The 14,768-nt window shown below is 62.2% G+C and overlaps 1 protein-coding gene and 1 long non-coding RNA gene across 4 annotated transcripts in view; one reads left to right on the forward strand and one right to left on the reverse strand.

Moving 5' to 3' along the window:
• The window catches only part of LOC118497734, a 48,698-nt gene extending 35,678 nt beyond the window's left edge, over positions 1 to 13,020 (forward strand). Inside the window, exon 3 of the long non-coding RNA XR_004900269.1 lies at positions 12,948 to 13,020. This is a non-coding gene — a long non-coding RNA (uncharacterized LOC118497734). The remainder of the gene's footprint in view (positions 1 to 12,947) is intronic.
• The window catches only part of RHCG (Rh family C glycoprotein), a 34,291-nt gene that overhangs the window by 5,291 nt on the left and 14,232 nt on the right, over positions 1 to 14,768 (reverse strand). For 2 of the 3 annotated variants that reach the window (XM_036013162.1, XM_036013161.1), the window contains 10 exons: positions 9,091 to 9,277; positions 8,518 to 8,665; positions 7,376 to 7,526; positions 6,606 to 6,772; positions 5,891 to 6,028; positions 5,659 to 5,795; positions 5,220 to 5,338; positions 4,929 to 5,002; positions 2,626 to 2,718; positions 1,367 to 1,704 (listed from right to left, as the gene is read on the reverse strand). In XM_036013162.1, the coding sequence (XP_035869055.1) occupies positions 2,650 to 2,718; positions 4,929 to 5,002; positions 5,220 to 5,338; positions 5,659 to 5,795; positions 5,891 to 6,028; positions 6,606 to 6,772; positions 7,376 to 7,526; positions 8,518 to 8,665; positions 9,091 to 9,277 (1,190 nt within the window). In that variant the 3' untranslated portion in view covers positions 1,367 to 1,704; positions 2,626 to 2,649. Of the gene's footprint in view, positions 1 to 1,366; positions 1,705 to 2,625; positions 2,719 to 4,928; positions 5,003 to 5,219; positions 5,339 to 5,658; positions 5,796 to 5,890; positions 6,029 to 6,605; positions 6,773 to 7,375; positions 7,527 to 8,514; positions 8,666 to 9,090; positions 9,278 to 14,768 lie in introns of all 3 variants that reach the window. The other variant, XM_028502364.2, reaches the window with a different exon arrangement.

Consider the following 14,768-nt stretch of genomic DNA (forward strand, 5'->3'; position numbering starts at 1 on the left):
CCCTCTGTGGGCGTGCCTGGCGAGGCAGCACCCGCCCTGTTAGCTGAAATCAAAGCGCGGGCCCCCTCCCCAGCACGCCGCCCCCCGCCGAGCCCTGCACACCTCCTCCTTTGTCACAATGTTTTCCGATCCGGCGAAGCAAACTGTCCAATTAGAGCCGGGGCCTCCGGCTTCCATCTTTGCCGACGTTTAATTAACATGCTCCTCTTGGCAGCTGCTGACAAGTTCCAGAAACAGGTTGTAAAGGGTTTTGTCTTTACCCAGCATGGAAAATGAGGGTGTTGCGTCGCGGGAACATGAATAGGTTGCATTTCAGCTCCCTCCTCCCCTCCTCCTCCTCCCCCAGCCCCCTCCCGCTGCAAAGGGAGGGAAGGCCTGAGACCGCGTGTGTGTGTGTGTGTGAATAGTAGTGAGGAGGGCGCAGAGGGCGGGTCTGCAGGCAGGAGAGACCCTCTCCTCCCCTCCCCCTCCCCCCTTCTTCGCTGGAGTCTCTGCTCCTCAAAGGGTCCAGACTCTGCTTCTTCTTCTCCAGGTGGCGTGCTTTAACGTCACCTGTCACCTCTCTTTTAGCCAAACCCAACCTCGCCGTGTCAATTCCCATCCCTGGGTCTCGGCCTAAGCGGTCGCTTTGCCAGCCTTCTGGTGAACTCCTATTCAGCCTCCAAAACCCTCCTCAGGTGACCCCCTGTGGGAAGCCACCTGGACACTGAAGGCCTGGCAGGGTTCAGGGTGGTTCCCGAGATAGATCGTGAGGCCCCCCCCCCCCCGAGGGCGGGAACTGTGTGTGACTCCGCCCAGGGTGGTGGTGGGGCCTCGGTAAGCGATGGGAGACCTAAGCTGATGAAACCTCCCTCTGCTGTGGAGGGCGAGGGGGGCTGCCTGGCAAGGAAGGAGAAGGGAATGGTGGGGGGAAGGGGATCAGCCCCCGAAGGCCCTCCCTGCTCCGTGCCCTGGAAGCTGGGTCATGCTGGGGGCTCAGGAGGCATGTCAATTTCACAAGGGGTGAGTTTCTGGGGTGGCTGGCGTGCAGTAAGGAAGGGCTTTGGGGAAATGCCCAAGCCCCGAAGCTGAGCCTTTTGAGGGGGCTCCAGGCAGCAGCAGGCTCCAGCACCCCAAATCCCCCCTCAGCAGCCTGGGGTGTCTTCCCCTTACAATGCGGACAGTAGCTCAGGGTGGGAGGTCAGGACTGGGGCAGGAAGCTCGGTCTCCTGGGTCCGTTTCACCCTGACACTGGCCCTGTTAGCATACTCACACCCATTTTACAAAGAACACCATTTATTCACAAGGGCTGCCCTCTGCACATGGCGCAGAGAGGCCTGGGGGCCGGGCAGCATGGGGCGTGGGGGCCGGGAGGCATGGGGTGGACAAGCCCGGCAGTGGGCGGCTGTCAGCCAACTGGTCACCCAGGAGAGCTGGGGTCCGCTTCCAGGCCCAGCGCCCCCTCCTGCCTCCTCCTCTTAGGATGAGGCTGCGAAGACCCCCCGGTGGCAGGCCTCCTGCAGCCGGAAGCTGGCTGAGATGCCCACTTTGTCTACAGTTCCTCCTTCTCCATTCTCAGGCAGGCCCCCTGGGATGAAGGGGGAGGGCAGGGTGGCAGCCCCCCGGGCCAGGCCAGCAGGCCGGTACTGCTCCCCTTGCCCTTGTATGCCCAGTTTCGGCATCAATCACCAGCTCCTTCTAGAACGCCAGAGCAGTCGGTGGAGCCTGCAGGGAGAGAGCCAAGAGCAGAGGCCGCTGTCAGCTCCTGCTAGAGCCCCTCGGGCACCTTTCCCTTCATGAGTGGGGTGAGCATTGGCGCCACTGGTCACAGCCTCACCTTTCTCTTCCCTGAACCCCCACGTCCTCTCCCGCCAGGGCATTCCGCCACAGCTCTTCCCAAGCTCCCGCCTCCAGGGGGTCAAATAGCGATAATAAGGGCAATGACCGTGACCTGGAAAGACCCTAGTTCATCCACCTGCCCACTCCAGGACCTTGTAACCCTGAACCTCTCTGAGCCTTCATTCCCTCGGCTATCAACAGGAAGGAAATGCTCTCGCTGGTGTGGCTCAGTGGACTGAGCGCCGGCCTGTGAACCAAAGGGTCGCCGGTTCGATTCCCAGTCAGGGCACATGCCTGCGTTGTGGGCCAGGCCCTCAGTAGGGGGCGCATGAGAGGCAACCACACATGGATGTTTCCCTCTCTTTCTCTCTCCCTTCCCTCTCTAAAAATAAATAAATACAATCTTTAAAGAAAAATAAAGGGAGGGAAGGGAGGGAAGGGAGGGAGGGAATTGTTGTGCCTGTGTTTTTCAGGGATTGCTGGAGGGTTAGATGCAGAAAAGGGTGAGAGAGAGGCTTCGCATGCTCCCCAAAGGGCTAGGAAACATGGGTTGATGGAAAGGAGGGAGGAAGGCAGGGGCCTTGCTTGAGTTGATTAGTTGAATAGAGCTAGACCTGTCGTCTCCACTTTGAGTGTCTCCTCCACCAACCCCAGCCGGCCCACGCCACCCCAGGCAGGGGGAGGGGGGAAGCTCACATCCTCATTTCTCGGTGCTCTCTCTCTTTGCCCCTGTGCTGGTGGCATCTGATCCCCAGGGCTGGGCGCCTCTCCCTCTGGGAGACCCTGACAAGCCAGGCTCATGTTTACCTGTCTCTCGCCCGCTCTGGGAGCTTAAGGTTCTGATGGCTTGAGGGTAGAGTCCTCAGGATGTAAGGCTTCGTTCTTGTGTTCCTCGGGCACCTGCAGAGAGAGGCAGCTCCTCTGAGAACTCTGCCCCAGGCTGGGCGAGTGGCCCCGGTGGGACTAAGGGCAGCCTGGGCAAGTCGGGAGTCCCAAACGGTGTGTGGCGGGCGCCACCTAGTGACCATGGTGCAGATTGCGCGCGGAGGAGCCGGGCAGTCCTGCACCCTGGGCCCCGCCCCCCCGTCACGTGCGCCTCTGTCCAGGGTGCTGGGACCCTGCCAGGACCAGAGCCCTTGCCCCGCCGGAACAACAGGAAGGCATTCATTCGAGTGAAAGACACAGTGAAAGCGTCCTAAACGCGCTCTAGAGGCTGGTCACCCAGCCTGGGGGGGGGATCCCGTCTGTGCTGAACCCACTTTTGAAAGGTGTGTGGTGCGCGTTCTGTGCCAAGAAGTGGATCCCCTCGCGGACGTGTCTGTCAGGGAACCCGCCCAGAAGCCAAGGCAGGGGACAGACAGCGGACGGCCAGGGCACAGCCTGCTAGCGTGCACTTTCTCCAGCACAGAATTCTGCTACTCAGAAATGACCGCTGCGGCAGGGTGTGCTGCACAGAAAGGTGTGCGCCCAGACGAGCCGATAGAGACCGAAACAGAAGCTATCGCCCGCGTCAACCCGTGGGAACCGACGGCATTTTCTTCGCGTGTTTCACGAGCGTTAGACCCATGTGCTTTGTAATCGTGGTGTCTAAAATAGTTTAGGTTCTGACTTTAAATACAGCGTGCAAATAATTATGCTGCTAAGAAAGAAAGTTTATTAAGAATTAATAACACGGAAGACTTCTTAGGAGCGATAAAGGGAAGGAACAGCACACCAAATTGGGTGGATAATGTCTTCCCAGCTGTGTCAGAAAAACCTACACAGATTTTAAAAAAAAAAAACTGGAAGGGAATATACTAAAAAATATTAACAGTGCTTGAATTAGGGAGATGGGATTTCTGTCTATTTCTCTTTATGTCCAGACTTTCTTTCACGAGCTTCTATTCATTTTATACTTTATTTACTTATTTATTTATTTAAAGACTTGAGTAACAACTTTTTTAAAAGGGTATACACTGAAATGTTCCCTTTTTTATAAAAAGATTTTATTTATTTATTTTTAGAGAGGTAAGGGAGAGAGAGACATCAATGTGCGGTTGCTGGGGGCCATGGCCTGCAACCCAGGCATGTGCCCTGACTGGGAATCAAACCTGCAGTGCCTGGTTCGCAGCCCACACTCAATCCACTGAGCTACGCCGGCCAGGTCCTTTTATAATTTAAAGAAGTAATTTAGAGGCCCTGGCAGGGTAGCTGAGCTGGTTAGAGTGTCGTCCTGATAGGCCAATGTTGCGAGTCTGATCCCTGGTCAGTCAGGGCACTCACAAGAATCCACCAGTGAATGTATAGATAAGTGGACAACGAATCTCTCTCTCTCTCCCTCCCTCCCTCCCTACAGTCAACAAGTAAAATTAAAAAGTAATTTAAAGGGAGTGATTTAAAAAAGCCTGTTCGTTATGTACATGACACTGGTTTGGGGTGTGCATTGGTTGAAACTGCCCTGAAGACCTGGGAATGGCATTAGCACCACACAGCCACGTGCCAGGCAGTGCCGGGCAGGCCGCATCTCGGGGTGGGGGTGGGGGGGCGGCATGAAGTGCAGGAGACGGGAAGGGCCCTCTGCCCTCGTCCTCCACCCAACACAGGCAAACAGCCCCATCACAAAGCGTGGGGAGGCAGGACTGCCTGACATCACAGGAAGCCCCAGTTACGGCATGTTTTAAAAGACACCCCACTGCTTTTGGCTTCTAGAATGATGTCTTCCAGGGTGGATTTCTGTACAGGCACCCCAGCCACCCCAACATGGGGATCAAAGGAGGGAGCCTCCTCTCACAAAGGCAGCGTGGCCCCCCAGCACGGGAGCTCGGGGTCTGCGTCTGGGGACAGGCTTGGGAAGCAGACACGCCCCCACCCCGAGGTGTGGGTTCCGCGGGGACAAGTCCCCCGGGGATGCTGGTGGGGACCACGCTTTAGGAATTGCTGCTCTAGATGAAAGCCTGCAGCCCCCGGGAGACATGGCCGCCCAGATGGAGGAGCAAGGTGGGGTGGCCTCTGTCTCCAGCCCTTAGCCTCTGGCCCCCCAGGCCCTGGTGCAGTGGCCACGCCCGGGGGGGGGGTTGAGGCAGCGGGGAGGCCGCCGTCCTGGTGTGGGGGGACGAGCCCATAAAACTCACCTCCCAGTACACGGCGTCCTCAAAGCAGTTCTGGTCAGAGGGTTGTCCCCAGATTGGCAATCTCAAAATGCATCCTAAAGGAAGTTGGAGGTCACGGGAGGTCAGGACTTACTTCCTCTGCGCACCCAGCACCTCCCCGCCTCTGGGGAAGTCTGTCCAGTCCTGTGGCCTCAGGGCAGAGACAGAGGGTTCCTGGAGGCTCCTGGCTGGCCCCTGCTACAAACTCTTGGGTCCCCCAACCCCTAGCCCCGCATCGGCCCCACCTTCTCTGGCCCAGCCACGGCTACTTACCCACGAGGGTACCGCCCCCCAGGGCCATGGCCAGGGACACGAAGATGCCTGCGGCCTGGAAACCGCCCTGCGTGCTTGCGGACCAGTTAGAACCTTCAATGTCAAAGGCACGGGCCAGCCTGGGGTGGAGACAGGGGGCAGGTCAGGGCCCCACAGAGAGGCCGAGGAGCCAAATGCTGCCACCCCACCCCCACTGTGAGCGGGCACCAGTGTCCAGCACACCCCGGGCCTCAGCCTTCCCATCTGGGAAATGGGGGCACTGGGCAGACAGGTCAGCGGGTCCCAGACTCCTGTGGAAGGACGAGGGTGGGCAGAGGGGCCGTGAAAAACAGCCGTCTGGAGTGGGGAGGGACCGGGATGGAGACACGGTCTCGGACCCCAGAGGTGCAGCAGGAGGGGGGCACGGAGCTCCCCTCCCCCGCGTCTCCGCCATACTTACCCTTCCTGTCCATACACGGATGTGGTGGCACAGGCCGCGGTCACGGCGCCCACGATGCCACCTATGATGCCAGGCATCCCGTGCAGGTTGTGGATGCCGCACGTGTCCTGGATCCGCAGGTGGGACTCCAGGAATGGCTGGAGCAGGGGAGACAGGTGCCGCTCAGGCGGGGAGCCCCGGCCAGAGACCCCGGCGTCTCCGGTCCCCCCAGTCCCCCGCCCGGAGCCCTCACCGTCAGGTACACGAAGCCCAGGGTGGAGACGATGCCGCAGATGAAGCCGACGATGAGGGAGCCGTAGGGCATGAGCATCATCTCGGCGGCCGTGCCCACGGCCACGCCGCCGGCCAGCGTGGCGTTCTGGATGTGCACCTGTGGGGGGGGGGGCGGAGCACGCGGGACCTCAGTCCTCCCAGAGAGCACGGGCCGAGAGGAACTGAGACACCTGTCCCAGTGGTGTGACGTGAAGGGTGACACAGTGCCCCCACAAGCCACAAGCCCCACCCCCACCCCCGGCGGGGTGGGCGGGACATCGGACATCAAAGCGAGGCCCTTCCCAGGGCGCGGGGCGGGCGGGCGCCTGCAGGTCTAAGAGGGCTTCAGCCAGCGTCTGGCAGAGGGGAGGTGCTCCGGCCACGCTGCTGGGCAGGCCTGATGCGGAGCTCAGCCCGGAACAGCTGCCAGCACCCCGGGCCGCAGGGAGGAGGGCCGGGAGGGGGACCTAGCTCTTCTAGAGCTGCCTGCAGGACCGCATGCCCGAGGGTCCGGCCCTGGGCGCTGCTGGAACCCAGCCAATCGCTTCCGCCTGAGCCTCAGTTTCTTCTGACCCTTAAGCTGCCTGCCTCACCGAGCCGCTGGTGGGCGCGGGGATTCGTGCGCACGGACCCAGGCAGAGGTCGTACTGCGCCCCTCCTCGGGGCCCCACTGCCCCACCCCTGCCCCTGCTCACCATGTCCAGCTTGCCCTTCTTGTGCAGGGCACTGGACAGCGCCACCGAGGTCAGCACGCAGGCCGCCAGGGAGCAGTAGGTGTTGATGGCCGCGCGGTGCTGGGCGTCTCCGTGGTTGGACACGGCCGAGTTGAAGCTGGGCCAGTACATCCACAGGAAGAGGGTGCCTGGCCAGGCCACAGCGGGCCGGTGGGCCCGGGGGGAGAGGCGTTAGTTGGGTCCCTTAGCTCCAGGGAGGTCAGGTGACTCCCACGCCCAGCTGCTTCTCACCCCCGTCGCCTTACTCGTGCTGGGGTCTCTCCCTCCGAGGCCCTCCCTGCCCTGCTCACTGCCTGCCTCCCACCGAGCCTCCCACTCTGCTCCGGGGGTTTGGCCCTGACCCCACCGCTGGGCTGCAGGCCTCTCACCCCGCTCCCACCGTGCTGTGAGGGGCGGTCTTTCTCTCCCCTGGAGGGAGATTATCTGGTGGCACCGTCCCCTCTCCCGTGACACTGTGAGGAGCTCTGTGAGTGTTGGAAGAGACCAGAGCAGGAAGCAGGATGCACACCCGGCCTGAGCACTGGGCCGGGTACCGCTGGGTCTGCCCCGCAGCATCCGAGGGGAAGCGCAGGGGGGCTGGCCGAGCCTCTGGGATCCGGGCAGGGTTCAGGGCTGACCTCTCTTTGCCCCGTCCCCAAGGGGCGCTAACAGCCACCCCCCAGATCATGGGCCCACGGTGGCCTGAACTCTCACACATCCTGGGGGCCCTCAGTGGTTAGAGCCACCCTCACCGATCATGGCGAAGAGGTCCGAGTGGTACACGGGACCGTCCCTCTCCTTGCTCTGGGACAGGTTGGGTCGGTAGAGGATGAAGGTCACCGTGAGGCCGAAGTAGGCGCCGAATGTGTGGATGGTCATGGAGCCCCCGGCGTCCTTCACCTTGGGCACACGGGGCCTGTCAGGCTGGGACAGTTCCCCCTGCCCCCTGCTGTCCACAGCCGTCTCTGACCTGGCTGGCATTGCATAGAGCCTGGGGCCCCCACAGTCCCACCCACTGGGCAGGGGAGAGAGGAGGGGTCTCTGGACCCCGGTCACCCTCAGCCGGTAGAAGGGGGGAGGGGAATCCAGGCCTGGGAGGCCCTCGTGCAGTTGCACAGCTGGAGGAGGGAGGCAGAGCGAGAACCCGGGGTAACCCCCCCCATCTAGTGTGTCCCCCACTGGCCTTCACCTTCCCTTACTTTCGGGGAGCTAACTCCTGTCCTCTGGGCATCCCCTCCCCAGGTTCCCTGCCACGCAAGCACTCCTGGCCCAGCACCACCCATGCAGACCGCTGTGACCCCTATTCCTGCATCCTCTCCCACGTCCCAGCTAACTTCCCACCGTCCACCCCACCCCACCCGCCTCTCCTGGCCAGATGGTTCAAGTTTCTCATTTACGAAGGGTGGTGACTGGTGACCGTAGCGGCCTAGCAGGGCTGTCTCAGGGACACACCTGGACCACCCACCTGTGTGAAGCGCCTCACCCTCGACAGGTGCTTCACTGACTCAGTGTTCCCCCCCATCCCGCGACACCCCGTCTCTTCAGCCTCCTCCTGCTCCCCCAGCTCGGAGCAGTCTTTCGGGGGGGGGGGCACGCCCAGCCAGAGCAGAGCTGGCTGACACAGCTCGTGGGCGCTGCTAGCCGTGGGACCCTGGACCAGCCCCCTGACCCCTCTGGGGCACAGCTTTCCCGTCTGTACAATGGGGGTAATCACGGTGCCGATCCCGGAGAGAAGCCACGGGAAGTACGCCTGGCCCACTGCTGCCCCCACTTCCGAGCTGCTGACACTGAGGGGCAGCAGGTGGGGAGACCTGCCGAGGCTGATTGAATCCCTTCCTCTGTCCCCCTGCTGCCCCCCTCCCCCTCCGCCCCCGCCCCGCCCCCTGCTCACGTGCAGCAGGCTGAGGAGGATGAACTCGTTCACCGAGAAGAGGGTCACTTGGAAGAGGGTCATGACGAGCAGCTGGATGGGGCTGACCTTGCCCAGGATGGCCCCAAAGGCCACACACACGGAGCCCACGCAGAAGTCGGCGTTGATGAGGCTGTGGGGAGACAGGTCCGGGAGGGGCTCGTGGGCTGCGGTCTCTCGGGGCGATTCCCTCCCACCCGTGTCTGCAGGGAGGACCCGGTGCCGGCCCCTGGACAGCAGACACCGAGGCGTCTCTGCAGCCTGAAACTTAGGGGCAGGGAAACCCTCCCTATGGCACATGGGCACTGTGAGAACTCCCATCCTGGAGACTCGAGGAGCAGGAAGCAGTGTGTGTGTGTGTGTGTGTGTGTGTGTGTGAGAGAGAGAGAGAGAGAGAGAGACACACACACACACACACACACACACACGTAGACCCAATGGATCCTGGTTGGATGAGGAGGAGTGCGCTCAAAGGCCGAGCCCTAGCCCCCCCCCCCTGTAGGCCCCGCCCCTCACCCAGGCCCCGCCCCTCGCCCAGGCCCCGCCCCCACCACTCACTTCTCCACGCCCACGAGGATGTAGCCGTTGTGGAAAGAGTGAAACCAGCCCTGCATCAGCACTGCCCACTGGATGCCGAAGGCCGCCAGCAGGAAGTTGAAGCCCACGGAGCTGTAGCCGTAGCGCTTCAGGAAGGTCATGAGGAAGCCGAAGCCCACGAAGATCATCACGTGCACGTCCTGGAAGCCTGCAGGGAGAGGGCGGAGGCGGGGGTAGGTGACTGCCCCCCCCACCCCCGAGCTCCACCCTCACCCGGGCCTTGGAAATCGGGGCCACGCTGTGGACTCCACCCCGGATCCCATTCCGCCTGAGTTTGGACCCCAGCTCCTGCCTTTGCTGGGTAGCCAGCTCTGGAAGGTCACTTAGCACCATGGGGCACCTAAGGGTGCTCTTAGCAGCCCCTTCTGAGATGCTTCCTCACCCATGCTGCAGAGGCTAGATGCAGCTCTGTCTGGGAAGCACCTCGCAAAGTGACTGTCCCGCCACAGATGTCCGAGCCGGGCAAGTGTCCTTGTCTAGTGTGACTCGGGCACACCGTCGTGCTGAGTTCCTGCCCGACCCGACCCGCCTGCCAACTCGCAGCGCGGCCTGGAGGAGTCACTCCCCTCTCGGGAGCCTCCGTTTGCCCCAGGACAACCCCGAAGGGAGGGACGAGAGCGATCTCCAACGCCCGCCCAGAACTAACAACGTGGCGTGGTTCTCCATCCCCGGGAAAGAGCAGGGGGCAACGCGCTTTAAGAAGCAGAGACAGTGGCGCAAGGCACGGATGAGACTGCGGGTGTGTCGCTGGTCTCTGGGGGGGGGGGGCAGCTGGAAGGGGTCCCACGGGCCAGGTCTGGGACCGGTCTGAGCACCGACATCGTGACGAACGGCCATGCATTAAAACCCCAGGGTTGCGGCAGCGAGGGCTGCTGCTGACAGCAGGGTGCCGAGGGCCCGGCATGAGATGTGGAATGAGCTGAAGCTGGGAAACCGGAATTTCCACAGCCAAGGTCCCAGCGGTGGGAGCTAAGTGCAGGGAGCGACGCTGATGAGGTCCACATTTGCACGGACTTAAGGAGTCTCTCCATACAGTGCTGAGAAGTTGCAAGCGAAGGAAGAAAAAAAAAACCCGACAACAACAACCCAATAACGAGACAGTGGAGAAGGTGGGCCGCATCTGGAGTGGGTGGTCAACATTAGCATCGCCAATGAGGGGCGGGTGCACGCTGTGCGTCTCCAGAGGAGACCCTCTGAAGAGGACATCCCACCCGAGCCGAGTTCCGGCCCAGGAAGCACAGCCCCACCCCGCTCGCGAGGCAGAGGCGGCGGGCACGGGTGGAGGAACGCGCCGTTGGAGAGGGGCGCGGCACGTGCTGCGGAACCCTCCGCGTCCCAGAGCCGGAAGCAAGACTTGGCCCGGGGTAAAAGAAGCTAAAGGGACCTGCCAGCCACCGTCGATACCCAGCGCCAGACTGGATCCCGGATTTGGCGGAGGGAAAGGTCGTGACTGGCAAAATGAGATGGAAACAGTAGATGATTGTGTCATCCAATGCAAATGTATGAGCCCGATTCGTGTGGTTTTGGAAGGGAATGCCTCTACTGGTAGGAAATATACGTGAGTTTTGCCGTGGCTGGTGTGGCTGAGTGGACTGAGTTCCTGCCCCTGCGAACCAAAGAGTCGCTGGTTCGATTCCCAGTCAGGGCACATGCCTGGGTTGCTGGCAGGGTCCCCAGTAGGGGGCGTGCAATAGGCGACCACACACTGATGTTTCTTTTCCTCTCCTTCTCCCTCCCTTCTCCTCTCTAAAAACTAAATAAATAAAATCTTTAAATATATGGGAGTAATTAAGGCTCCTGAGCTCTGATGTATATCGGACACTCAAATGGTCCAAAAGAAAAAGAGTGTGTGTTTGCACTGATGTGTAGAAAGAAGGAGAGGAAACGGCTCTTTCGGAGTTAAAGAGTACGTACCGTTCTTGGGACTCTTTCTTGTTTTTGCATCTTTTTGTACATTTGAAATGATCTCCAAATAAGTTAAACGGGAGTGGGGCGGCGCCGTGCCCTTTGGTCCTGCCGCACCGCCCCTCCTGTGTCCCTCAGCCCCACCTGGACGACCTTCCCACAGAATGCCCCACACGGGCCCTTCCTGCAGATCTCAGCAAAGTGTCACTTCATCACAAGGGCCTCCCGATCCGAAGTCGCCCTCCCTCACAGCACCCCTCTTCCTTCCTTATCGTGTGCCTTTGGGTTGGTTCCTCCGGCCCACTAGACTCTGAACCACGGAGGAGGTGAGGCCACGCCTGCCCCGGTCACACCTAAGAGGGTACCAGGTGGGGTCTCTGTACTGAGCCACGAAGGAAGGAGAGACCGTGACGCTTCTCCTGGCAGCACCCGGCGGGCCGGCTGAGCAGCAGGCAGTCAGGGAGCCCGGGGTGGGAGTTCCCCAACAGGCGAGGCTGCGGCCCGTCCCTAGTCCAGCGCCTCCTGCTACAGCACCCAGAGGCCCTGGTGCGGGACAGCCACGCTTCTGCCACAGCGGCCCGGTCCGGCCCTGCATGGGGTGGGGGTGGGGGGGTGATCTGCTCAGATCCCTGCTCAGTCCGCTCTGCAAGCTTCCAGAGGCCCAGGCCGCCGCCACAGGCCCCTTGGCCAGCAGCCACCTGCAGGAGGCTGAGAGGGGGCCGGCACACCGCCATGCGGGGGCGGGGGTGGAGGGGGGGCGCAGGAGCTGACGCAGGAGAGCTGGGGCCCCGCCCCCACTCTCTGCTCCGTGCCTCCGCGGGGGCGCGCGAGCGGGTTCCTACAAACAGCGGCTCGGCTCGCCTCTCACGACCTGCGCCGCCGATGTCGTGTCTCCCTGCGTCCCACGGTTTGTCACGTTTCCAGCTGCCGTGGGAAGACGGAGCCAGTGCGTGCGAAGCCGCCCGCGTGGTGTCACGGTGGTGATTCTGGGGAAGAGCGGGTGGGTGACAGACTGGGGGAGAGGTGCGAAACTGGGTGGGGGTGCAGGCCCGCTCAGACTGCAGTTCCGGGAGACAGCCGGGGGTGGGGGGAGCCAGCGGGAAGGCAGGGCTGCTGGCCCGGAGGGCAGGAGAAGGCCGCGGGGCGGGGATGGGCGCTGGGGGGGGCGGCCATTGGAGTGGGCGGGAGACCCAAGAGGGCAGGCCTGCGGGGACAGGGGTGAGTGGACGTGAAAGCCACAGAAGCAGAGCGCTGGCCGGCCTGGAAGCCCGCAGAGTGGACAGGGGGGGCGCTGGCAGGGAGGATGGAGGACACCTGGGGAAAGGCCGCGTCCCAGAGCCCTCTCTGGGAGAGGGGTGCCGGCTGTCCGGTGGCCCAGAGGGCCCATGTGCGCAGGGGCGAGAGGCTGAAGGGGCTGGGGGCACCTCTCTGGAGAGGTGTTTGGGGGCTCAGGCCTCCCCCCTTCTCCCTGTGGCCTGAGAGCAGGGTGGGGCCCTTCCTTCCCAGTGCTTCCCCCTGCCTCCCCCCCCCCCCCCCCCCCCCCGCCCCCTTCTCCCTGCCTCTGGGGGTGCCCTGACCTGGCTCTGACCCTCCCTGCGGCCGTCTCTTCTCCCCTACCCCCCTGCCTGCCTGGGGCACCCCCCCAGTTTATCCTCTTCCTTCCTTCCCCTTTGCCTCCCCAACGGGTCCTAATTCACACCCGCGTATCAGTTGGTTTCATAAGGTCTGCTGCTACCTGAAATGCTTTTCACAGTGACGCTTGGAAGGTCGGTGCACCCGGCCAGGACGTGACCCCTCTGACCCGCTGTGCCTTCCCGGTCCAGCGGGGAGTCGTGACCAACTGGCGGCCCCTGGTGCACGTTCAGTGAGGGGGCTCCATCCTATTGGCTACCGTTTCTCCTTCTCTCTTTCAGGACTGACCAGCTTTGCATGCGTGGACCCGACGGCTTGCTGAAGGCCCGTGGAAGCTGGTGAGACACCCCCTCCCGCCCTCTCTTTCCCCAGGAAGACGGGTGACTCAAGCAGCCCAGCCCAGAACCTGCTCCCTCCATGAGGGGTCCCAGATGGAGCCGCCACTCTTAAGAGCTGCCACAAGGGGGCACCAGTACACAGCTGTGTTCACTGTCCCGGCCCGCTCCTGCTTGGAAGCTCACTCTTCCCGGCCTAGACGGTCTGAAAAACCTCCAAAATCTGAAACAAAGTTTCCCACGCAGCTGCCGATGGGCCGTGGCAGCTCCCTCCCCTCTGCTGCGCACACACAGGAATGGTGCCCGCAGCTGCTGGGGCCCTGCCTCTTCCATCCTCTGCAAGGCAGCCCCTCCATTCTCCCAAGGCTCTGTGCCCGCCTCTCCCACACCTCGGAGCCGTCCCCAGGCCCATGCCGTCCCTGCACAATCTCCTGGGGATGCGATCAGGGGCTGGCAATGTCACAGGAAGCCCAGGGATGCAGGTGGGCTGTGGGGGGAGGGCCTGGCTCCATGCCTGCAGGTGCCGCGGACCAGCTGACCACTTTAGGCAAATCCCTAGCTTCCCTTTCCTGCACCACAGCACGGGACCAGACACACACCATGCCCGACAGCACTCTGCATGCAAAAAGCACTTGTAAGTGGGGACAACCTGAAGGCATTGAAATGCTATACTAGTTGAACCTAATATTCAAGGAGATATGCCTTAGTTACATCTCTAAAGAGATGCTGAGCCTCCACTTAAATACCTCCAGCGACGGGGCACTCACTCCCTTACAAGGAATCTCGAGACCAGCATTTAGTGGCCTCTCGCCGTCCTACCAGGCACCAGCCACCTGCCGTCGTCCGGGAGACCCTGTGCATGAAATGACACCCCCACTTTGCAGATGAGCATAGGAGGCTCACAGTGGTCCGTTCAGGCATGGCCTGGGAGCTGTGTAATTCCACAGCCCGGCTCACACTGCCCTCTGCTGGTGGGAAAGTGGGAAAGTTCGTTCACTGAATCTGAGCGAGGTGCTGGCTGGCTGCTTGTCCTTCAGGCTGTGTCCCCACAGACTCGGCCTGTGGCCCCACGGGCCCCGGAGTGCCAGCCCGTGGGGAAGCCCGGCGGTCAGCACTGGTGCCCACAGGGCAGGCCTCGTGGGGGGGGGGGGGCTGTGTGACCCGGGGTCGGGGCAGTTCTTCCCACCCCCTGAGTCCTAAGGCATCTGGTTCGGTGCTTTTCTAGTCATTGTCCCTCGGGAAGCGAGGGTTCCAGGACCAGCCCTGTCCCCCACCAGCCTCGACGCACCCCTGTAAGGCAGGTTGGACCCTGTCGTTTTCATTCCACAGATAAGGACAGAGTTTCAGCCTGGCTGACAATGGAGCCACCCCCCAGGTGAGCGGCGGAGCCACCCCCAGGTGAACGGCATGGGCCACCCCCCAGGTGAGCGGCGGAGCCACGAGAGAAGTCAGGTCTGGCGATTCCGAGGCACGCTCTTACCCACAGCCCTTGGATCCCCGAGAATTGGGGGGTGCCCCTCCTCCCTCTCCTAGCCAAAGAGGGCCCCGCACACCTCCCCCGGCAGCAGGGCGGGCAGGTGCACACGTGTCCCTGAGGCCCTGGACGAGGACAGTCCGGATCAGCTGGACGGACAAGGGAGCCCCAGCCCGCCACTGGCTGGTGGCTGAGATGGGCCTCTTCGAGGACATCGCTGAGGGCTCTCGGACGGGAAGGCGGTGGCCCGCGGACCAGCTCCCCGGGTGGGCGAGGTTTCCCTACCCCTCGTG

The sequence above is a fragment of the Phyllostomus discolor genome, chromosome 12 (genome assembly GCF_004126475.2).
Source record: "Phyllostomus discolor isolate MPI-MPIP mPhyDis1 chromosome 12, mPhyDis1.pri.v3, whole genome shotgun sequence".
Taxonomy (NCBI): Eukaryota; Metazoa; Chordata; class Mammalia; order Chiroptera; family Phyllostomidae; genus Phyllostomus; species Phyllostomus discolor.